Genomic DNA, 25,201 nt, shown 5'->3' with positions numbered 1-25,201 from the left:
GCCTCTGTCTCCCATACTCTATAAACTCATATTCCAGACATGCCCTTCTGGAACTTTCTATTTCTCTAATTACTTTCACTGGTATTTACAATTATTCCCAGTCTCTGATTTGTTTATTCCCATTACTATCTATATCAGACCCAATTTATGTAGTAGTATATCCTCACATTAACTAGTTGCCACTTGCAACTTGCTCATTGCAAAGCTCTGGCCACTGCCAACATTGCCTCTCTTCCTAACACTGCTGAGGTTTAATTTATAGGAAAGAAGTCTCAGGAAAGCAGCTTGTAACTCAGAAATACCAGGCCAATGTACTAATCATATTTTTTTTTACTTTCTATACATTATAATGCCTTGACATCTTGAGGGCCCTGAAGACTCAGGAGGACTGCACCTCCCAAAGGTAGCTAATTCCTAAGATAGCAAACAACTTGCCCATGAGTACGCCTTTAGGTGCAAATCAACCAACCCAGAGCCTAGGCCCACAACCACCTCCTTTATCAAACTCTCATACACAGAACCAATATCCCCATTGCCCTTAGTCACCCCTATAGTCCAGAGCCTGTATAAATTATTCATCTAGCCAGTTCTAAACTCTTTGACCTGCCCTATCTTACTTTTCCTAAAGAGACCACAACACAGGCTTGTGCCCACACTTCCTCCTCCTTCTGCCTCCTGACCCACCCTAGTGCTTCTACAGGTGGCCTTGCCTGGAACACTATGCCTTCCGTTTTTAGAGATCTGTGAGTATAAACTTCTTCCTTCGTGAACATTTCTATGTCTGCATGTCTTACCATAACTGATTAAAAACAATCCCAGGTACATTTTTCAAGATAGCTGCTGAGCAGCACCCTTCCTCAGAGACCTGACTTTCAGCTCCCAGGGCCTCTCCACTCAGTTTTGAAGTTCTAATTATTTCAACCTCTTTGTTTCCTCAGTCCAAGGGGATGGTAGTTGCTGCATCCAGAGTTCTTTTGCTTTTTTCTGGTAAAGATGCTTTACACCTAGTCAACAATTCTTTACCTTAAATTTTCTCTGTCACTATAATTGTTGTGTTTTCTGCCTCTTGACTAGAGCCAGATGCATACACCATTTTATGGTTAATCCTGGCACTTGGGTTTGCAACAGAGCTTAATAATTTATCAATAGCTCCTGAGATATTGCCAAGGTGGAGGGGGGAGGTGTGTGTGGAATAAACCCAGCCAGTAAAAATTCTGGGAAACAAAAGAGATTCAGATCAACTTACAATGTGTCATTCTCAAGAAAATAATGCAAAATTCATCGTACCTTCCAATTCCTCATCTTATGCAGCAACAATAGTCTTAATCTTCACCTTGTATTAAATCAATACTGGAGACATATCCAGGTATCTGTCGTCAATAAAGGTCATGATACATACCTAATCTTATGAAAATCAATGACAATTATGTCATTGTCAGTTTGAGCCTTTATAACAAAAGACCATAAACTGGGTGTCTTATTTCTCAGAGCTCTGGAGGCTAGAAGTCTAATGTCAGGGTACCAGCATGGTGGGGTTCTGGTGAGAGCCCTCTCCTGAGTTGCAGATGCTGACTTCTCCTATATCCTGACATGAAGGAAAGGGAGTGAGCTAGCTCTCTAGACTCTTCCTTTAAGGGCACAGATCTTATTTGAGGGCCCTACCCTCATATCCTAATCACCTCCCAAGGTCCACTCTTCCTAATATTATCACACTAGGGGTTAGGATTTAACATGCGAATTTTGAAAGGACATAAACATTCCGTCCAAAACAGTATATGTAAGAGAAAAGAAACCCTTGCCATGTGAGATGACATCCTTATCTTCAAGTCATAAGACTCACTCAGTTACACCAGCTATTATTGTGATGACGGGTAGTGGGAAATATCTGGAGTAGATGGTAAAGGATTTGGGTGCTAATCTAGCTATAGCACTTCAGACTAACTTGGTGGCTGTGGGAACGACATGAACTTCTCTTGCCTCAGTTTCTTTATCTCTCAAATGGGAATATTAATGGTACTTGTTCTACTTACCTTACAGACTCACTCAATGCACTAAAAATGTGTAGATCATCTATAGGTAAGATGTTGTGGTAGGTATTCCAGGATATACAAAGAGATGTAAAACATGGTGCTTGCCCTCAAATGTAATGCAGCATTTTTTTTATCCATTCAACAAATATTCCTTTCAGGTAGTGTGCCAGGAGATAAGAATACAAGAGGTATCTAAAATACAATTATTTCCTTTTAGGAGCAAATAATCTGATTGAGAGATAAAACAAGGGCACATGTAACTAGAACAAGAAGCAGATTGTGCAATGAAAGGTTGAAACAAATCATCCTGACAGCTGTTGACCTAGTAAGGAGAAAGAAAGCTTTTTTCCCAAAAAAGCTCTAAAATTTCAGAGAGATCATTCAGGATCCAGTCACAAGACAGAAACCACGCTGGCTATTTAAACAGGGAAAATTTAACATAAAGAATTTTTAACTAGAACAGTAGGAGATAGTTTATTTAAAGTTAACCCCCCTTTTTAAAAATGGAAGTTATTAAACAAAACAGAACACACACCAAAAAAAGGGGTCCAGAAATAGCAGGTCTAAAACAGCAGCTACTGACTTGAAAGGATGTGTGAACAACAAAGGACTAAAGATGAAAGGAGCCCTCACTCTCTCAAGATGAGAGTCAGGCCTCTTAGAAAGGGATATGGCTTGCACAGGAACCAAAAGCCTGCTGGTAGTGAACTAACTGGGCATGGGGCACCGTCCAAGGCCAGTCTATAGAAACAACTTGCCATTGTGGGAGGGTGTGGACAACTGTTGCCAGAGGTCGTGTGTGTGTGTGTGTGTGTGTGTGTGTGTGTGTGTGCGCGCGCACGTGCTGATGGGAGGGAGAGCATGGCTTGTGGGCAAACCTGGAATCCCTGTGCAGCCTCGAGGTTACCACACTAAGTAATCCTTTATAATAATCCTATATAATAAAAGGGTAATTTGCAAATTGACCCTAATGGCCAAACAATGGGTCACTATGATACGCACTGACCACCAGGGCAGACGCTCAACACAGGAGTTGCCCCCTGGTGGTCAGTGTGCTACCACAGGGGGAGCTCTGCTCAGTCACAAGTTGGGCTGATGGCTGTGAGCACAGAGGCCCCTGGCAGGACCTTCTCCCACCTCCTCAGTAACATTAAGGATGTATGACTACACCTTAGGAGAGCAGGCCTAAGCCATCAGTTGGACATCCCCCAAGGTCTCCTGGGCTGCCAGAGGGATGTCTGACTGCCAGCTTAAGCCTAATCCCCCAGGGAGTGGGCCTAAGCTGGCAGGTGGACATCCCCTGAGGGGTACCAGATTGTGAGAGGGCACAGGCTGGGCAGAGGGACATCCCCCTCCCCACTGAGTGCACAAATTTTCGTGCACCAAGCCTCTAGCGATAATAAGGAAGAACCAGAATCTGGAAAGGAAATACCTTCCTGCTGCTATTGCTTTGCCGGGAAACACTATTATCCTCTACTGATGAAGTTTAACATCCTACTGGCAGGAAAAAGAGAAATGTTTATGGAGGCCCAGCTCCAAGATCACAAAGCAAGACAAGAGCCGAAAGTGGTTTGGCTCAGTGGATAGAGCATCGGCTTGTGGGCTGAAAGGTCCTGGGTTCAATTCCGGTCAAGGGCATGTACCTTGGTTGTGGGCACATCCCCAGTGGGGGGGGTGCAAGAGGCAGCTGATCAAGGATCCTCTCTCATTGATGTTTCTAACTCTCTGTCTCTCTCTCTTCCTCTCTGTAAAAAAATCAATAAAATATATATTTTTTAAAAAACAAAAAAGCAAGGCAAGGAAGGGTGTGATTTGGGACTAAGGGACCCTAAGGTAGGTTCCATCCTGCTGGACTCACATGCCGAGTCCTGAACCAATCACTGTGACCAGGGGAAGGAGGATCTGCTTAGCTAAGCCAGGACAGGGTCATGTGCTCACACCTATGCTGTGGTCAAGTAAACTGCAGGGGGAGCAGCCCCACCCCTACACTTGGAACGGCTTTTGCATAGAAAAGATGGATTCTTCTACCAGAAGAAAGGAAAGCGTGTCTGGCAAAGAAAAATAATAGATAGCATTTGCATGTTTTATATTGACCTTGAAATGTCCCATTTCATTCGTGGGTGCTAGTAGAGGAAAGGAAAAATTAAGACCTTTCTTTAACACTAATTACTCTATTTTCATCCATTTGAGAGACATTTGTTAAGCACCTATTACGAGAGGACCTCCTTCTTCCTAATCGTCAACTACTGGTATCTTTGTGGACCCACAGAACTGAAAGGTGTAAAAATGAAGATATAACTGGAAAAAAGGTTGAGACAAGAATATGGTACCTCTATGTACAGATCACAATGCCCTAAGAAATACGCTTATGACTTTGATGCAAAGTTTTGAAATACTACTCGGTCAAATGGGAGCAAGGCAGGATGGCCAAGTGGTTCAGAGCACAGATTACAGAGCAAGACTGCTTACATCCAGATCAGCTCCACCACAATGTGACATTGGGCACAAGTTTACTCAGATGTGCAATTTGCAAAACGTAATACCGACCTCATAGGATTGTTGGGAGGATTAAATGAGCTAACATATGCCTGGCTCATAGTAAGTACATATAACTATTAGCATTTATTATGAATTGGCTATTATCAGTTATGTAACAAGTTATGAGTTTCTCAACAATAACTAATTTGCAATTCACTTATCTCCAAAATAAGAAAAAAATTTACTTGAAAATATCTGCCTAGCTGCTATATATATTTTCGCATGGACAAAGGTGGTCACTTGATAGAAATAACTTTTTTTTACCTTAACACATTAAAGTAGCCTCTTAACGAACATATATTGTGTATTCCATGGACCGAATAGAAAAAAAAACAAAAACATCTTCTCAGTGTTCTTCTGTAGCATACAGGAGAAAATACAAACTTTTTTTTGTAACCTGTCTTTAAATGTTTATAAAATTGTATAAAAAGACAAAATCTTCCCTGAAAACTGATTGGTATATATATTTTGTCAAAAAAATTACATTTTCATAGAGTCCTTTTTTGAATTTATTTTCCAGAGTTTTTAAATGGTGCTAGCACATTCCGAAGGAAAGCTTCCCCCTCCCTGGCTGACTCAGAGCAACAATGAGGACTCCAGCACCGACCGTGAACCACGGAAGCTTGGCCATGACGCGGTCTGCACTGTTGGTGACACATTGAAGCCTGAGATATCAAGGATCTCAGCAAGTCCTCCGCGTGGAGTGCTGCAGTGTCAAGGATGAGTGGCCACAAAAAGAAGTTCTCTAACAACTCCTACCGCAGTCAGACTTATGGGACTGTCTGGAGTGTCCAAAACTAGAAGAAAACAAATGGCAACTCGAGAAAACACCCCACTAAGTACATCCATTTGTAACTTATGCCACATCATCCCCCCCACACACTTACACACACTGTCTTAATCGGTTTGGGATGCTATAACAGTATACCAGGGACTGGGTGGCTTGAACAACAAATACTTATTTCTCGCACTTCTGGAAGCTGAGAAGTCCAAGACCCAGGCACCAGCAGACTCGGTATCTGGTGAAAACCTGCTTGCTGATTCCTTCACTGTGTCCTCACATGGAGGACCCTCTCGGGGGGCTCTTTTATAAGGCATTAATCCCTTTCTTTTATAAGGCACTAATCCCTTTCACGAGGGCTCTACTCTCATGGCCTAGTCACCTCTCAAAAGCCCCATATTCTAATGCACTACATTGAGGGGCAGAATTTCAACATATGAATTTGGGAGCACACAAATCTTCAGTTCATTGTACATATTCACACACACACACACAATGTTCCTGAACTAGAACCAAGGAAGCACTTTGATTAAAGAACAGATATTTCTTGGATTAAACAAACAACAACATGATACAGTAACAGAATGTAGAGGTGCAACAGAAATTAAAGATTTTTATGCCAATACTGTCCTGATTCCTATAATAAAATTTTAAGAAACACAGCATAGTATTATATGTTATATAATCACACATAAAATGGCATCAAGCTCAGGACTTCATTGATAAAAAACATTTTGTTACAATAATATTTTTCCTCTAAAGACATATTGCCAAAGGTAAGAGCAATAAATGTGGAACAGATGTGAACATTGTGGAGGTTTAAGATGAGCTATCCTGTTTCCACAGAATTGTGTTTCCTCGGAGCGGAAATAGGGACAATCATAGATCTACCTCTTAGCTCTGTTGGAAGATTAAATTAAACAATGTCTATTTCAGAGGCCAGCAACGGAGCCCAGCATTGGTAAGCACTGATAAATAGTATTTTCCCTGGTCTCCTGGAGACCCCTCCATGACATAGGGTGTGAGGGCATACACAACCACAGCCTTTTGCTCAAGCAAAAGCACTTTGGAATGTGGGTCTGAAAGAACACAAAGAAGTTAGGGCCGGGCCTCTTTTCACAGTATTCACCGCTACCTACCTGTGCACCTACCGAGAAGCCCTGAAAAGAACTTTGCTTCAACGGACTCTCAAGTAGGCCAACTCTGTAATCCCAGAGCCCCATTAAGTGCCTTAGCATCGAGCTCTGTGTAAGCCCACCACTCCTAGGATTTGTGAATGTGCAAAAGAGAGAATGAAATGCACACACTATTATCCTGTTGCTCAGAGGACAGTTACTCCCAGATGTTTTTAAGCAAATAAATAATCCTGTGGTAGCATGAGAATGTAAAACTTTTCAAGACTAGGTTGGGAAGGGATTAAAGCAAGATCCCAAGCCGAAAATTAAAAAATAAATAAATAAATAAATTGTTCCTCAGTCTCTGGCCTAAAAATTAGTAAAAGTAAAATGGATCTGGACTACTTTTTAGACTCAGAAATTATAGTCCACTCCTCTGGTTGTGGGTCTGTTAGAATTCAGGCTTCAGTTCCTCAGATATGAGCCTTACATGCAGGGAAGTCTTTTCTTCTGAGGACTTTGACGCCCTGTATGCACCCCAGCGGGGCTATCTCTACACAGACACGTGCTTCAGTACTTTGCCCAGGATGGTGGATTGAGCTGGGCCTCCCTAGTGAAACAGTAGATATTAAAAATTCCTCCCTCGCCGAAACTGGTTTGTCTCAGTGGATAGAGCGTCGGTCTGCGGACTGAAAGGTCCCAGGTTTGATTCCGGTCAAGGGCATGTACATGGGTTGAGGGCACATCCTCAGTAGGGGGTGTGCAGGAGGCAGCTGGTCGATGTTTCTCTCTCATTGACATTTCTAGCTCTCTATCCCTCTCCCTTCCTCTCTGTGGAAAATCAATAAAATATATGAACTATGAACTAAAAAAAAAAAAAAATTCCTCCCTTGTACCCTGGCCTTCGTCCAAGTTAGAAAAATCCCCTTTCCCTTAAGAGGAGTCAAAATTGACAAGTTCTTGCTTTCCTGGGCACCGAGATGTAAAGGCCAGTCTGCCGCCTGGTTTCTGGGAACCATTTTGCTTCTGACAAAAAGGCAAGTCAGGTGGAGCCACTCCTCACTCCCAGCCGCTTCCTCCTGTCTTTGGAGCTGAACAGCCACAGTCTGAGGGCGGAAAGCCCGCTTCTGAGAATGGAGGCTGAGCAGAATGGAAAGCACTGGAGGCCCTCATTCTGAGCTAACTCTGGGCCACTTTCTTGCAGACCTTTTATCAGGAGAGATTGTTTAAAATCTTTTCTATTCGCAACTTTATGGCAGGTATTCTGTTGTCTACAACTGAGTGGCCCTCGAATGGACTAGTGCCTTGTTTATTTCTTTACCTTCTTTCCACCTCACTAAGCTCCACAGGAGCAACTAATTGTTCTATCCCCCTTCCCCCTCCCCCCCCCCCCCCCCCCCAATATTCCCAGTTCCTAGACTCAACCCTTGAAAAGTATTTGTTGAGTAAATGAATACCCCCCAAATCATCCCTGGCTCTACTTCTACAGAATAAAGTCCAAAGGATCAATCTGGCATGCTGGGCCCCAATTCATCTTTCCGGCCTTATCTGCCTTCACACATGCTACAATTTAGGAGAACTGGGCTGTTTCCTGTCCTCCCAAACACTCCCTGTGCTCTGCCGGGGCCGGGCTTTGGCTCACAGTGTTCCTTCCACCGAATCTGCCCGCTCCCCCGCCTCCATACTTTCTCGCATTCTGCAAGCTCTAGCTCTTCTCCCAGAGAACATTCCTCTGGTGCTTTCAAGCATCTTTTCTATGTTCCCTTCTCCTTTGTGCCATTTGTCACTGGAAGCATCTGTGATTATTGGGTGCTCCTCTCTAGCAGATTATACGCTCTCCTTGAGGAGAGGAAACCACGCTCCCAAGAAGCAACTATTGTATAATGCTTTTCCCCAGTAAGTACCTGGTACATTTTTCTTTGTGAGTGGGGAAATAAACAACATTAAAGTGAGCCCATTTAAAAAACTGTTTGAACTGAGGAATTGGTGCTGACTCTCTTAAAAAAAAAAAAAAAGAAAAGAAAAGAAAAGAAAAGAAAAAGGCACAAAGGTCTAAATGAATTGCCAGAGGGGAAAGAAAGGAGGGAAAGAGAATTGGAAGTGTCAGGAGCAAACACGGGTGCTCTTTCTCTTGCCGGTGATTACCAAGTCCTCAATGGAAGATGATCCCCATCGATAGAGTCAGGCAGCTGATGTATATCAATCACAGAATCAAGTTGAGGCAGCGGGCTTCCCCTGCACAGTCATGGGGAAGGGGCAAGGGAGGAACCAGGGACTCCACAAGTCTCTCTGCCGGTGCTCATAAATGTGTTCCACGTCAACAAACCACAGGAGAGCTCCAGAGAGCAGCCTGCCTGAGCCTGGATGCTGAGGAGTGACGGTGGGGCCAGTGCTGCTGCTGTATTTTGGCTGCTGCTGCTTGTACTGCTGCTGCCGCTGAGCAGATACCGCAGCGCAGCGAGGGGTCTGACCGCCTGAGCGCTCCGGGAGCCTGGGTCTGGCCGGGAAGGAGATGTGAAGAGGCTGGGAGCTGGGAGGTGGGCAGGGCTCACTGAGGAGCTGCAAACCAAAAGGAGGAATCCAGGCAGCAAAAGGAGAGAAGGGGTGAGTCTGAGCCAAGATATCAGGCCAAGGGAAGCTGGAGGAAATGTCATCCCTCGTCAAGGAGGACTTGGAGAAGAAACTGTTTAAGCCGCTCTCGCAGAATCTGTACGAGTTCATCCAAATCGAGCTCTCGGTCCAGGACAGGTACTACCTCTGTGTGTCAGGTAATATGTTTTTTCTGTTACCACTTTTGTACGTAACGAACCCCAAGATGCTTGGGTGATATTTTGGATTTGTTTTCCTATACAATCACAACACGTCTATCTTTTCGTGATAGCACTTAATTATGCTCAGTTTAAAAATTTGGATTCTACAGAATTTTGTAAGTGCTACAATGGAAGACAGAAGAGAGTACTGTAATAAGAATGTTTTGGCCAATTGTTCAGAAGTGAAAGTGGGTATGTAGTTTTCCTGATTTTATTATTTTGTTTCCAGTCTTTTATGTAATTCACTTGCATGGCGTGCAGTTTTTAAAAATGCAAAGGAGAGCTCTCTGTATATTTCAAATACGTTGGAGAATGATGTTATACAATTCCATCTCCGAGTCTGGACAACTAGGGCTCTCTCTTAGCATGCTAGGAAAGAAAAAAGATCTTGGGTTTTCTTCTGAGGGCTTACTTTTAATAGAGAACTATCTCTAAAATGTTTTCTCTTCTAGGAAGTAGAAGTAGAAATAATGCTCACAGAAATAATACTTTAATGGTAGAAATTAGCTCATGAAGATGGAACTTTTACTTCCTCTAAACTATTTAACTAAAATATTTTCTCTGTGGTTTTAAAATTTGTGAAAATTGTCCAAAGGTAGAAAGAGGCCTTTGCACGTGAGTATGATTTGCCTAACCAGTAATTTCTGTGCTGAGTTTAGACAGAAACACTCGAGCCATTATTGCATGTAATGTACAGCATTCCCTTTCCCCAGCCCATGCCTTTTAATACTTTCCAGGGGCTTAGGAGCGAAGAGCTTAGAAACTCTAAGTGTTCACTGCAAACTTCCCTTTGTAAGGCACACACCTCAGCATTTTCAGAAAACAACTTATCATCCCCTTCCAGGTAATTGGCTTAGAAGAACTTTCTAATGGTATCAAGAGAGAGTACTCTAAAGGGAGTAAAACATCTTTTTTAAAGTGTTAAGAATTCCGTTAATTCTAGTAAGTATAATACTCACTCAATAATAAAAAGCATGATATGTATATAAATCTAACACTTGACCTAGCATGTTTTGCTATATATAAGTACAAAATGTGGAATTTTTTTGCATTTTAGCAAGGTAAAAAGCTTAACAGGCCCAGGAAAAGAATTCAAAGTACAGAAAGAAATGGTACCATTTTAGAAACTGTATTGTATCCTAACCATCAAATGGTAAATTATTTTGACTTAATGTTAGAAATATACTTATTCTAACATTAACATTTAATAATTTCATACCTATTGAGATTCTACTTTATAAAGCTAATTACCCATCATGTAACATTAGTATACAAGTATTTTTAAAGAAAAACTTTTAAAAATAATTGCAATAATGTATATATCTAAGTTATCAAACTTATCTTAATGCCCGTTTCCAACTATATAATTAACTAAACTTCTTCTTCTAAGAAGAAAAAAAGTCTCAAATTACATTTTTGGCTATGGTTGTGATTTCCCCGCCCCTCCCAGCATCCTTGAACTCTGAGAAAGACACTATGGGCTGAGGTCACCTGCTGCCTTTTTTCATAAATGATATGAAACTTTTAAATAGAATTGGAAGGTCAAGGAGTTGGTATTATTAACATGTCTGAAGGCAACTCCTTTTAGGGTCAATATTCTCATCTGGAAAATGACCAAATGAAGTAGGTGATCACTGTCTTTAGTAAAATCCAATGATTCTGTCAAGTAAGAAACAAGGAAAAACAAGGTCCTCTCAGATATGAGGAAAAGAAGACAATATTGTGATATTCCAGAGAAAAGTTAAGATTATAAATCATGTTAGCTCACTAACTTTTCACAACTCTGATCTACTTCACATTCATCAATTTGAAAGCACTTTCCCCAAATGTAACATCAACATCTCTTTATGACCATTTCAAATACATTAAGACAGAACAGTAATTTAAGGCAAAATCAATGCAATGCTTGACAGTCCTAAATCTTTGACCATGCTTCACGCAGAAAATTGCCATTGATGTGAATCAAACAGGTCAGATCACAATTGTTGAGGCAAGTAACTCCAGATATTGAATGCTTGTCACCTCCAGGGAGTAGAGAGATGCATACTTGTGATTTCCTTTTATACCCTACAATCCAGCAGGTCTAACTTTTTAAGAATTGCACGTCTGGACTAGTCAAAATCCTACCATGTAATTTTCAAAATTTAAAGAAGATATGTTTAAATAAGTTAAATTTTCTGCTTAGCTGATCGGAGCCTGTCATTTGTAGGGGTCTCACAACCAGATGCGTGTGATTGGCTGCTATTTTGATACATTACCTGGTTGATGTAAAAAAGCAGATTACCATATGTTCAATCACCCCCTCTGTACTTTGCTGGGATTTACATTGAGGATTTCTTGGCATCTTAGTAGCCTCCCACCTCAGGGTCTGATGGTTATTTGTCCTCGAGAATAGCTTCCCCCAGTTTAGAACATCATTTTCCCTGGCAGTTAAAAGCAGCACCTTATGAAGGAGAGAGGAATTCTATTATGTGTGGGCACTTAGAAGAGAGAGTACAAATGAATCAAAGAAATTCTGGAGGCCTTGAAATGGCATATAAAACATTAACCATAATTAAGTGGAAAGCAGCAGGGCATGGTGCAATGAACCTTGGGAAGGCTGGGAATCAGACAGAACTGATGTGGAAGTGGACTCTACCTGCCTGTTTGAAATTAGGGACAAAATAATTAACCTCTCTGGCCTCAGACATCTCTGAAATGGAAATAATAACACTTACATCACACATACTAATAGTGCTCTCCTGTTAAGTCCTAAGTAGGAAAAAACAAACATGATAAATTATTTTCCAAATAAATAAAATAAAAAGTTGGGTTATATTTTTTAAATATATAAAAAAAATCTATTTACTGTGAAAACATATGCTGAAATATATAAATATACTGTAGATAAGTATAATAAAAATAAAATATACTGTAATAATATACATTAATATAATAAGTGCATATCTTTAATATGTAATAAAGAAATTATTGCCCTAACAGGTTTGGCTCAGTGGATAGATCATCGGCCTGCGGACTCAAGGGTCCCAGGTTCGATTCCGGTAAAGGGCTTGTACCTTGTTGCGGGCACATCCCCAGTAGGGGGTGTGCAGGAGGCAGCTGATAGATATTTCTCTCTCATCAATGTTTCTAAATATCTTTCTCCCTTTCTCTCTGTAAAAAATCAATAAAATACATTTTTAAAAAGAAAAACATTATATATTAAATTACATATTTTATAAATAAAAATTATACCCACATAAAATGGGAAAAACAAACATGATAGACTATTTTAAAGTATTTTTATATACTTAGAAAGACATTTTTCATTTGCATACATTAACTTGGCATTTACTAGAATTATGAAAATAGTATGCATAAATTCCCCACCCATATTACATTATGATGCCAGAACAGAAGGACTACTTCTCTGGGAACCAGAGAATCTAACAATTTTGTCAAATCCTCTATAATAATAAAAGTGTAACATGCTAATTAGACTGGACGTCCTTCCAGACAACCTTCCGGATGAAAGCTAGAGCTGCGAGCGCAGCCCGGGTCCCGGGTGCCAGAGGGAAGCCGGTGCTGGCAGCTGGGTGAACGAAGGCCTGCTCTGGCATGAATTCCGTGCATCAGGCCTCTAGTTTATAATAAGAATAGTACAATAAGGGTATTTTTAAAAGAATAAGTTAAGAAGAAAAAGAAACAAAATACTAGAGGCATTTAAACAAGAAACAGTTATTTCTCCCAGTCTGCAGACTGGAAAGCCCAAGATCATGGCATTGGCAGATGCCCTGTCTGGTGAGGACTCTCTTCCTATAGACAGCCATCCTCTTCCTGTAACCTTGCATGGTCTCACATCTTCTTATAAGTGTACTAATGCCACTAGGAGGGCTTTGCCCTCATGGCTTAAACACCTTCCAAAGGCCTCACCTCCTAATACCATCACCGTTGGGGTTTGGGATGTCAGCATATGAATTTGGTGATGGGAGACACACACATTCAATCTGTAGTACCCAGTTTAGTCCCAAAATTGATTTTTAAAAATATTTCTAGAAAAAAATGTTATATGAAAATCACTTTTTTTATGAAATCAGTAATAGCATCCTCAATGACCCTAAGACATCATCAATACATTGAAACATTTTCAACGAAGCTGCTTGTCTTTGATAACTCATGGTAGTTTTCCCCTATTATTTAATTTCAATGATGGAAACGATTATATAACACTAAGATTGTAAAATAAGTCATTTGTTTATTTAAAGTGTTGCTGTGCAGTTTCCTCATGAGCTACTTTTTCCTCCAGTCTGACAAATTCCATTTGTTCAATTGGCCTAGGTTCTTTCCATTTAGCTTCATAAATAGCAGTGACTATTTTAACATGATAATAGAGGCAGTTATTAATGATAATGTTTATTTTGAAATCAAAAGTGAAAATATATGGCGGACCTAATTTAAAATTGTAATTCTGAAAATGCTAACTAAAATATTAAAACTGGAGCTGGTTCATTCTGAATTTTCCTAAGTCTATAGATATTACTCACTAAGTAATAATTACTCAATGTCACCTCTGATGTTCCTGAAACCAACTCTCTAGCATTTGACTATATAAACACATTTCTGTTTTAAGACAATGTGATGAGTTTCCACTTTCCCACTCCATTAATGTAAATATGGCCATTTAATTTTGGCTGGCAGCACAGCTCAAGTGTGGGAATTAGGGATTGGGTCCAGTCCAGCATGAGTAGACTTCTTTGACTCTTGGCTGAGGACAATCTTGGAGCCTCGTTGGCTCCAGAGGAGGATATTTTGCCAAATTAAGGAGGCATAATTTGTCTCTGTGCTGCATCATTGTACCAAAAACTTACACTTAAAGCATCTTCTCATTTTCTTAGTTTGGTGTTAGTGGGACAGTGACCATTAAGTATAAGAAAACTTGTTAACTGGTAGATTCTACCTTCTTAACATCTCTTTCTCCATTCTCTCCCTCCAACCAATTCTTTATAGAATTACAAAAAAAAAAAAAAAAAAAAAAAAAAAAAAACTTTCTAAAATTTAAAGCTCTTCCTATTCACTTAAAATCCTTTCGTGACAACACTCCCCCTAAGTCCCCACAAACACATAGCTTTCAGGATAACATCTGAACTCCTTCACCTAGCATTCTAGACTAACTTGCTCCTTTCTGTCCTCCTTTATACCACCTAGTCACCCTCACACTTCAATCCAACATACCAAATACCTGTAATTACTAAAAAGTGTCAAGTATTTCATGCTTTTGTATATGTTGTTCCAGAGCTTCCTTTACCCTTTCTTCATTGTAACTCCCCCTGCCCTTTACAACTCAGAGGACCTCCTTCAGGAAGCTCTCCCCGACCACCAGATGGATGAAGGTGACCCTTCTCCTGTCCTTGCCTCATTCCCAGCACTGTGATCATGTGTTTTATTTTTAAAAACATAATTTTTCTTTTTATTTGGAAGTAATCCCAAACTTACTAAAGAGTTGCAACGATAAGAGTTGCACAAATAACTTTTTCTTCAAACAGTTGAGAGTAAATTGCCAACATGATGACCCAGTGCCCACACTAGTATATTATTGCAATAACATGCAAGGGCACACTCCTACATCAGCAATTTCCAACCATTTTCTTCTCATGGCACACATAAACTGATTACTAAAATTCAGTGGCACACCAAAGAACAGATTATAATTTTTTGATCCTGCATACAAAAATAATAGGTATCATTTTGATTCATTCACATTGAATGGCTATTGTTGTTATAGCTGTTGTCCTTTTTTAATTTGACAATCTAAGGGAAAAGAGGTCAATGTCCCTGATTAAATAGTCAGGTATTGTATGTTTAAAAAATTCTTATGGCACACCGGTTGAAAATCGCTATCCTACACAATCACAATACAACCATCACAATCAGGAAATTAGCATTAACCCGTTACTATCAACTAATCCACTGGCCCGATTCAAGTTTTAAAAATTTTTATATTAGTTTCAGATGTATAGCGTCGTGCTTAGACATTTATATCATTTACAAAGTTATAAGATCATGTATTATTATTTTTTTGTGTGTGAAGCCCCACTCCCTATAATCCCAGGAATGGTGCCTTATGGGAATTCATTAGCTTAGTGTTTAGTTCATGGCTTTATTCACAAGGGCACTCAGACATTTATCAAATTAATGAATCAGTGTGTCTATGATCAATTAGCTGATTATCATAACTTGAGGATGAGGCAGTGAAATTTGTTTCAAATTACATTTTCATATAATATCCTGTTTCGTCCCTCCATCCCCACCCTCTCCCACCCACTAAGTAGTGAGTGAGACAGCAAGCAGAACGAGAACATTGTCCTCTGGTTCTGAGACAGAGCCTTTGTCTGGACAGACACAAGTGCCTTGTTTGTCTACAAACAGGGCTTTTTTAGCGCTGGAGACATGTACATGGGCAGGAACCTACCATCTTTTGCAGAGTTTTAGAATTCTAAGCTATTTCTTAACTCCTGATTAAGATCTGCTCTAGATCCCCTCTAGGACATGGCCCTCAATCAGTGTCTTTGTCTCTTGAATATGCAATACCTCCTCTTCCAAACTCTTGGAACATGTTATCTACTATGTGATCTACCATGGAACATGGCAAATCACAACCTTTAGTCTCTTCTTATTTCTTTTTTGACGATACTCTAGCTGTCTTCTACCTTCACTGTTCTAGAGAAATTGCTTATATGGAGGAAATCAACGATGCTCCCAAGTCAGGTACAGTGCCTGGACTGAACTCTGGCTTTACCCAACAAAGTGACTTTACAGGATTATCTCCAAGTCTTTGAAATTCCAATCTCTCAATTTCCATATCATTGTGCTGTTAGGATTGTCTCTTTTTCGCTGGCATGTTTTTCTACTCCACTTTGTCTCGCCTCTTTCTTCTGCTCTTTTTCTTACACACCTGGTCTTGCAAATCTTTCCACACAGAAAAAAAAAAAAAAATCTCAAGTCCATATCCCCATTCTTAAATTATAAACTTCCAACTCCTTCTCTTCTGAAGTAAATCACTATTCCATTCAACCAGTTCACCTCCATACCTTCCTGTTTTGATTTCCATGAATGGTCATCAATGCCTCATTTGAAATCTTACCTGGATTTACCACTTCTATTTCCACAGCCCATATCCTATGCCTATGTTACAATAGTCTCTATCAGTGGATAGAGCCTTGGTCTGCATACTGAAAGGTCCTAGGTTCGATTCCGGTCAAGGACATGTACATTGGTTGAGGGCACATCCCCAGTGGAGGGTGTGCAGGAGGCAGCTGGTCGATGATTCTCTCTCATCGACATTTCTAACTCTCTATCCCTCTCCCTTCCTCTCTGTGAAAAAAAGTCAAAAAAACATTTTTTAAATAATAATAATAATAATAAAGAAACAAAATGAATAATTACTATATACCAGGTACTGTCCTAAGTCATTTAGATACTTGATCTTTTATCTTTATACCCTATGGGTTCCTAATGTCTGTCTACTTTCTACCTAAGAAAACTGAGTTTTAGCCGAAACTGGTTTGGCTCAGTGGATAGAGCGTCAGCCTGCAGACTGAAGGGTCCCCCTGGGTTCAATTCTGGTCAAGGGCATGTACCTGGGTTGCGGGCACATCCCCAGTAGGGGGTGTGCAAGAGGCAGCTGATCAATGATTCTCTCTCATCGATGTTTCTAACTCTCTATCCTTCTCTCTTCCTCTCTGTAAAAAATCAATAAAATATATTTTTTTAAAAGAAAAGAAAACTGAGTATTAATCTTTCTAGAGATTAAGTAATTTACTCAGACCACACTGCAAGAAGTGATGTCATGATCTGCATCCAGACTGTCTAATGCCAGCGTCTGTTAAATCGCACTGTCTTTCCCAGGGATCTCTAGTTCCTATCTCTTTTCTTCTTCACTGTATCCTGTGTATCACCTGACATAGCTCCCTCTTCTTAGATATGTCAACCTTCTCAGACTCATCTCTCCGGAGGACTGAACTGAGCCCCATCATCAACTTTAAGCTCAACTGGTTGCCTTAGCAGCAGTACACCTGCTCCTTCAGAGAACAATTACTCCTTCACCAGCCCCAGTGCTGGAGCTCACTGTCCAGGCCAGCCACCCATCCCTCTTCCCAGAACAGGGGTCAGACACCACAGGTCTACAGTGGTTCCTGTCACTTTTCAGACCCAGAGTCTTTCAAAACATTTTCACAACCTTCTTAACCTAGTTAATCTGATTGCCCACCACATCCTAACATCAGCCATGTTGTTCGCTTTCTCTAATTCTGCCTGGCGCAGTTCCACTTCTGTTTTTCATTCATTTCCTCCTGCTACCTTCACCTAGAAATACCCTCAGTATCATCCCCCAGCTTTCCAAACTGAACTAATTTTAAAGCTCTAATTCAAATGGTATTTATTTCATAATTCCTACCTTAACTATTCTAAGTCTCTCCCTTCTCAGAACTCCTGTCTGCTCCACATCACATATTCCAATAGGAATATCTATCCCTATGATAGTATTATAATATAATGCCTTATACATTCTCAATTAGAAGGGCAGGTCAAAGTAGTACTATCTAGAGCCAAGAGTCTTCCCTAATGACAGATTCCGGTTTCACGCTTAAAAGACAAAACCAGCTTACAATGTTCCAAGTGACATCATCCATCTTGAAAGAAAGTTTAAGATATTTGACTTTGCCAGCTCTATATACCTACATACCTTTATAATATATATTTTATGAAACTCATGTTTGTTAGTTTTGCCTCCCCAACAAAACCATAAATTTCTAGAGGACAGAGGCCATGTCTCATACTTACCTGCTGTGGCATCTCTAATAGCTGTATCAGATAAATACTCTTTTATTAGCTCATCACTAATTTTCAATTCAGTTTTGCTAACATTAAATGTGGACTCTTCTGTATGTTCATGTGAGACCAAAGACAATGATTTTAAGGCCAGGAAATTATTTCCTAATTTTGTTCACATAATATAAGCAATGTTTTGCCACACTTTTCAAAGGATAGTACTGAAACTTTTTGTCTCGGTGACACATTTTGAATACTAGAATTTTAGGGTGCACTACAGAGGATTAAAAAATCTCAAATAGGTCTATAGTAACTGTGATGCAAACATTTCTATATAAAAAAAATTCACAGTAATTTTTGGTCCTGGCTGGGTAGCTCAGTTAGTTACAGTGTGGTCCCTATATGCCATCCCCACTCAGGGCACCTACAAGAATCAACCAATGAATGCATAAATAAGAGAACAACAAATCAATGCCTTACTCATGCTCGCTCTCTCTCTCAGTCTCTCTCTCTCTCTCTCTCTCTCTCTCTATCTATCTCTATCTCTATCTCTCTGTATATATCTCTCTCCCCCCTTCTCTTTCTCTAAAATCAATAAATTTTTTGGAAATCTCACAGTGACTCTAAAAGAAAGCATACACATTAGTACTTGCATGGTCACTGTTTAACACTGCGTTGCTATATGAGCAGAACTGTTTACTTTCCTGACTTCACTTACTTATATTGCCGTAAATTAAAATTCCAACCTGTTCTGGTAAACACTTTGGCTCACTATATGCGAACGCTAAGCCTCTTATATCCTGCTCTGAGTTGAACCCCATTCCCCATAAGACTCATAGTTGAAAGCACATAGCTCAGTGTTCTATCTGACAGATATTATTGTGCAGTATGTAACCATAATTGTAGCAAGAATAAAGTTAACACATAGAGCAAATTTGGGGGCATACTTGTGAATATTCAGATACATCAGGATTCATAAGTGTGGTACAGATACAATGTAGGTTTAAGCTCATTGTAAGAAAAAGGAATATATAAATATTGAAAAGTATAATGACAAATAACTTACCTTCTAAGAGTTTATGTAAACTAAGTGTTTTTCTGTCCTACAGTGACCAAAAATGAAGAAGTGAAAATAATTATAGTGAAACACTACAGAATAGGTTTAGATGAAAAATATGAAGTAACAAAAAAGTGGTCTTTGAGTGATCTGCAGATGATTGATGGAAAAGAAGCAGATACTGTAAGTGTTACACTTTATAAGGGAGATGTGGGATCGATAAGCCTACTTCACATATTCTTGGCATGTAATTAAGTGTTAAGATGACATATTGTTCTTAAGTCATAAAGTGTAATGTACGGGGATGATGTACTGGGGGCTTTTTGTTTTGTTTTTATGAGTTTAAATTAGAATTTTGTCTATTATGTTTAAAAGCATCTTTCCCAAGGGCTTCTTAACAGGTTAAACACAATCAATCAATTCAGAAACGTTAAATATATGGTGCTACCACCACCACACTCTCTCTCCCTCAACTTCCACCATACGTTTAGGAGATTCCTTCCCTCATCTTCTTCAAACTCTCTGTCAGTTAGCCACTTGATCCTCCAGAAGGATCAGTAATTCTTAGGAAAGGGGTTTTCCTAGTCTCCTTTGTACTCTTATACTAATGGAGAACTTATTACCACATGAGGAAGTCCATTCTATTTCTGCATTGACATGCTTTATTTTTAAATTTCCTGTTTATGTTTAATCTCTACCTGCCAGTTCTAGTTTTGCCATTTGGAGCAATTCAGAACAAATCCAATCCTTCTTTCATATAGCAGCCTTTCCAATACTTGGGGTTGATTATAATGTTCCCTCAAGTTTTCTCTTTTCCAGGTTATCCTTTAAATCACTTTCACATGAAGATCACATAAGCCAATATGACAGGACATTGTAAACACTCAGAGGTAATACCATTAGTGTTACTTGTTTCCATGGCATTGCTTCAATATCCTTCACTACACTATTCTCTCTCTTTTGAAATGCTTCTGTTTTTCCAGAATAAATGCAATACTTTAGACTTAGGGTGACTAGTTTATATTTCTTTTGACATGCATTCCTTATTTCTATTAAATAGTTATTTGAAACCTCTGGTCTTTTGTGCATGAATTGCCATTTAATCTGGCTTGCCATACCCTCTACTTACATAGAATAAAATCTAAATGAAGGTCCTTAGTGATCTGACTTCTTTCTCTCTGGTCATCCTATCTTAAACTTTATAATCCACTGTGCTTCACTACTGCCTCTCAAGGCTTAGAATGCCCAATCGCCTCTATCTCTCATCTCCTTCCCAGATTCATTGGGTAAAGTCCTACTCGTGTCTCCCCCATTGAATTGTGGGTATAAGTGTGTTATAGCCATAATCTGACAAACTGCAATTGTTGGCTCTTTCTGTCTCTGGATGGAAAGCTTCTAAAAAACTGGGACCATGACTTTTCATCTTTTACTATAGCCCTCAACCTGACATATTAGGCACTCAGTAACTATCTGTATTATTGATGGATGAATTAGAATTTAAACTCATCTGTTCCTAATCCTACTAAATGCCATATTCTTAGTCTGGCTTATTTTTCCCATCTATCAAATCTTCTAATATTATAATTTTTAAAATATTTTCTGTAATATGATGCAGATGTAATGAGCACAACACTTAGGACTTCATTCAAGTCAATAATAAAAATGATGAAGCAGGAAGGGCTAAGTGAATACTTCTAGGTAATTGATAAGTTATCATTACTACTACTACTACTATTATGAATAGTACTGCTACCTGCTACCATACACACTTAGCAAACTCTTATCAAGTACCACATAATCATCACAAAACCCAATAAGTTACATTCTATTATTACTTTTGATTTACAGAGGAGAAAAATGATCCTAAAGAGATTAATTGACTTGCCAAGGTCACATAGCTATTAATTAGTAGAGCTAGACTTTACCCAGAAATCTGTTAATTTGTCTTGTTTTGATTGCTTATTTAACATCTCTACAAATTCAAATACATTCTCTCATTCATTGAGAATTTATGGTATATATTGGGCCTTGCCAGGCTCTGAGGCTACACATGGAGAATTAGACACACATAAGCCCTTAATTCTGCCATACTTACTTAATTATTTAGTCTGAATGCCTTAATTGTGTTCTTAAGACCTTTCTGAAATCAATATACTGTATACTATCTGCTATTATCATGACTTATCACCTAGGAATCTTATATTTAAAATTTTCCATGTTTAGCATGACTTCTTGGTAAAAGCATGCAGGATTTCATTGCTTCTTTCCTAAATACCCATACAGAATTTTTCTGATAATACATTCTACATAAATGTTAAGAAATAATTAGGAAATAGTTAAGTATATATATTATTGCGTATCAATCAATATGCTGGAATATTTTACACACATTTCTGTCCTTTAATTCCTTACAGACAATGTTGATTCTTCTCTTTCCCCTTTGAAGATCATTATATTTGACAGTGAAATAGATAGATTTTTAAAAGTTGACTATTTCTATTTTTCTATTAACTTTAGGACCAAAAACATTAAATTGCTGGAAGAAAACCTATTAAATCCAAAGAGTAGTTCTCTTAAAGATTTATTTTCTATGGATGAAATAAAAATATCCCAGTTGCTCTGGGAATTTCCACTCTCCTTCCTCTTAAAATTAAATACTTAAGAGTCAGCGTTTATATTTTTTTTCAATATCAGTGATACAGTTTTAAATAGAGCAATTTGAGCCAGAGAGTTGTCAGCTTTAAAAAGGAATGGGATTAAAATGGAAGTCAATTTATAATGCAGACATCAAAATGTCTGGGGATTTGGAGACTGACATGGTGCAATAGGAGAGAGAATGATGTAGCAAAAAAAAAAAAAAAAAATGAGATTGGGTTAACTAAAATCTTGGTTCTTGTTCTGGCTCTACCAATAACTTCATGTGTGACCTGGGCTTCACTTCTCAGGAAACTATTACCCAAGCTACAAACAAAAGATTACTGAGTGATATGTGAGGTCCCTTTTAGTTCTAGGATTCTGTCAAGAAAGAGAGAGGGAAGAAGGAGGGTGTAAGGAAAGGAGGGAGGTAAAGAGAGAAGTGATGAGAGAGGTAGAGTGTGTAGAAAGGAGAGAAGGAGAAAGGGTAGAAAGAAGAAAAGGTGGGAAAAAGGGGGAATCCTATTTTTAAAATTTGGTGTATTTGGCACCAAGGAGTAAAGGAGAAAACCTTTTCTCCCCTCCAGAAGTCTGTAAGTAGTTGTATCTTCTTTCATCACTACCCATACTCTCAAATTCATTACCCAGAAAAAGAAGGAAGAGAGGTGGGAGGGAGGGGAGGAAGGAGGGACTTGTATTCTATGTGCATGCCTGCTTAGGCTTCAATTTTTAGGCTAAAGGAAAAAAATTCTCTCCAAATATCTCAAAAGCATTAGATATATTTTCTCCATGATAAGACTCAACTGTTTCAATGAATAAACTATATAAGGCATGTGATTAGTATTTGGTAATAGAATGGATATGATTTCCTTTTATTGAGATTCTCTACTATAACTATGACATCTGGGGAAAATTTTATAAGATGTGACTAGGGGAACACTACACTTAACATCACCATGTACATTTTTTTTTTAAATGTTGCTTTAAATTCTGTTAATGGTATGAAGCAAGGTGGTATTAACACCAGCATCACAATCTCATTGGGGACATATTTGGGAAAGGGAACTATCATTTATTAAGCTCCATACTATGCATGCAAATTTCAGAGCAAACCTCTCAAAAAGGAGAAGAAAAGTGAGGGTCACATCACATAAGCACTCTGTCCGTGGTTACACTGGAGATTCAAAATGGTAGTTTAACTTCAAAACCCATCTTGTTTTTCCTGCCTCATTCAAGAATGTCCCTTTTTAAAAAAGAAGTTGCAGCTCAGCTGGCATGGCTCAGTGGTTGAGCATCGACCTATGTATGAACCTGAGTATCAAGGTTTTATTCAGAGCACTGCCAGGGTCATGGACTCAATCCCCAGTGTGAGGCCTGCAGGAGGCAGCCAATTATTGATTCTCTCTCATCACTGATGTTTCTATCGCTCTCCCTCTCCCTTCCTCTCTGAAATCAATAAAAATATTTTTTAGCCAAAAGAAATTGCAAATACCTAAGTCTCATATAATGTTTACATAGTAACAAATTATTCAGACTCTTGTTTGGTCTCTCTCTGCCTCTTTGTCAGTTAAAGGGCAATGTTTACCTCCACTACTTTTTTATGGAACTACTTCAGATCAGTTCAACACGTACTTGTTGAGAACCTAGTAGTTGCCATGAACACAAAGATAAATAATTCAAACCTTCTGCTCTCAAGGAGAATTGGGAGTTAGGCAGATAATAAATGTGAAAGCATTTGATAAACTAAAAAGCACTTTATAAATGCAAGGCATTGTTTTTACTGTTATTAGTAATGGTAGCAAGTATTATTTTAACCTACAAGACTTAGATTAGATTTGATGCCTGCTTTTTCTCAAAACACATCCACTAGAAATATAACAAAAGCCTAGAGAAATCCAAAAAGCCTAGAGGCAGCCTTAAGTAATTTTGTTCTGTTTCAGTCCAATGATTTAATGACCCTATTACTAACTTCAAAGGTAGTAATTTGCTATTGACTTCAAAGTCAGCAAGTTGGCGATCTGTGGTATGCCACAAGCTAATTAGCCATCCTGTATTTCACCCTTCTACCTTTGAAATAGTACAAGGAACCCATCTCCTAGTAGAGAAAAGGAGAAACATTTTCTCCTCTCCAGAAGTCTATAAGTGAGTTTATTCTTTTTTCATTCCTATCCATCTTCTCAAACTCACTACCCTGGCAAAAGTTGATAACTACACATTCTGAGACATGGTCTATTTGTATAACTGAAAAGTTACAGATGCTTCATAAATAATCTTTATGATTGTCTTAGAAGCAATATGTTTGAAGCAGGTTAGGTAGCTTTGGGAAAGCTCATGTGTAGATTTTAGAAATATGTTTGGTACTAATTCTTTATAATCAAGAAGCATATACAAAAGAATCTGAGAGAATCTAGGAAATCTAGTTCTTTTCTTGACTGCAAACATAATCATGTCTCTCTTTCTCTTCTAGGACAATCCATTTTTTGACCTGCACTTCAAGAAAGTGTACAGTTTGGAAGCATATAGTTGTGCTTCTAAATATTCCTTTGCTCGAACTGTAAATAAGCTGAATCATGCATATCTTAAGAAAGAATTACAGATCGTGAACTTTGATTCTACTTACATTAATGATGATTCTATTTGGTCCTCCAACAACAAGGATTGCTTGGTTCTTATGAGAATATGCTTTTATGCTTTCAACCTGCTGTGCCTGTCCCTCTGTCCCCTGCCACTCTGAAGATGCATTCCATTTTCTTCCAACTGTATTCTATAAAAACGGTTTCCTAAGTAAATATTGGCAGTCATGATTTTGTTTTTTCCCTGCATCAGTGACTGTTATTTATATGGAAATAAAGTGATGCTTTGTGAATTGCAGGGAAATGTGTTTCAATGTAATCATTCAACATTTGGGACTTTTTCTCATGTATTCCTTAGAAATTTTAGAAAGAGTCAGATAGCTCTGCCTGAATTAGTATTCTTCTAAAGAGTATCAAGAAGTATCTTAAAAGGCCTAAGTGTGTGTGTGTGTGTGTGTGTGTGTGTGTGTGTATATATATATATAGATAGATATAGATATAGATATAGATATAGATATAGATATAGATATAGATATCCCATATTCATGGATAGGAAGATTTGATGTTGTCAAGTTGTCAGCGCTACCCAAAGTCATCCACAGATTCATTGTAATCCCTATCAAAATTCCAATGGCTTTTTGAGTGTGTGTGCAGAAATGGAAAAGCCAATCCTCAAATTTATATGAATTCCAAGGGGACTCAAATGACCAAACAATCTTGAAAATAAATCTCTATTTTTAAAACTTACTACAAAGCTAAAGTAATCAAAACAGTGTAGTACTGGCTTAAGGATAGACATATAGACCCATGGAATAGAGTTGAGAGTTTAGAAATAAACCCATCATCTATGGTCAACTA

General features: G+C 38.8%; 1 protein-coding gene across 1 annotated transcript; it reads left to right on the top strand.

Annotated features, from left to right (window-relative positions):
- Positions 1–8,557: 8,557 nt before the first annotated feature.
- On the top strand, positions 8,558–24,758 carry EXOC1L (exocyst complex component 1 like). The gene is made up of 3 exons (XM_036423930.2): positions 8,558–9,232; positions 19,189–19,319; positions 24,238–24,758. The coding sequence occupies exons 1-3, from the start codon at positions 9,112–9,114 to the stop codon at positions 24,502–24,504; spliced, it is 519 nt and encodes a 172-aa protein (XP_036279823.1). The 5' UTR covers positions 8,558–9,111; the 3' UTR covers positions 24,505–24,758.
- Positions 24,759–25,201: the final 443 nt, after the last annotated feature.

Source organism: Pipistrellus kuhlii, unplaced genomic scaffold (genome assembly GCF_014108245.1).
Source record: "Pipistrellus kuhlii isolate mPipKuh1 unplaced genomic scaffold, mPipKuh1.p scaffold_m20_p_1, whole genome shotgun sequence".
Taxonomy (NCBI): Eukaryota; Metazoa; Chordata; class Mammalia; order Chiroptera; family Vespertilionidae; genus Pipistrellus; species Pipistrellus kuhlii.
Note: the sequence above shows the minus strand (reverse complement) of the source record. Positions and strands in the feature narration are given on the sequence as shown.

Bases quoted from the DNA above. Each gene is read 5' to 3' on its own strand.
- EXOC1L (XM_036423930.2), top strand. From the start codon at position 9,112: ATGTCATCCCTCGTCAAGGAGGACTTGGAGAAGAAACTGTTTAAGCCG. The intron at 9,233-19,188 runs GTAATATGTTTT...TCTGTCCTACAG, and splicing joins GTACTACCTCTGTGTGTCAG to TGACCAAAAATGAAGAAGTG. The intron at 19,320-24,237 runs GTAAGTGTTACA...TTTCTCTTCTAG, and splicing joins ATGGAAAAGAAGCAGATACT to GACAATCCATTTTTTGACCT.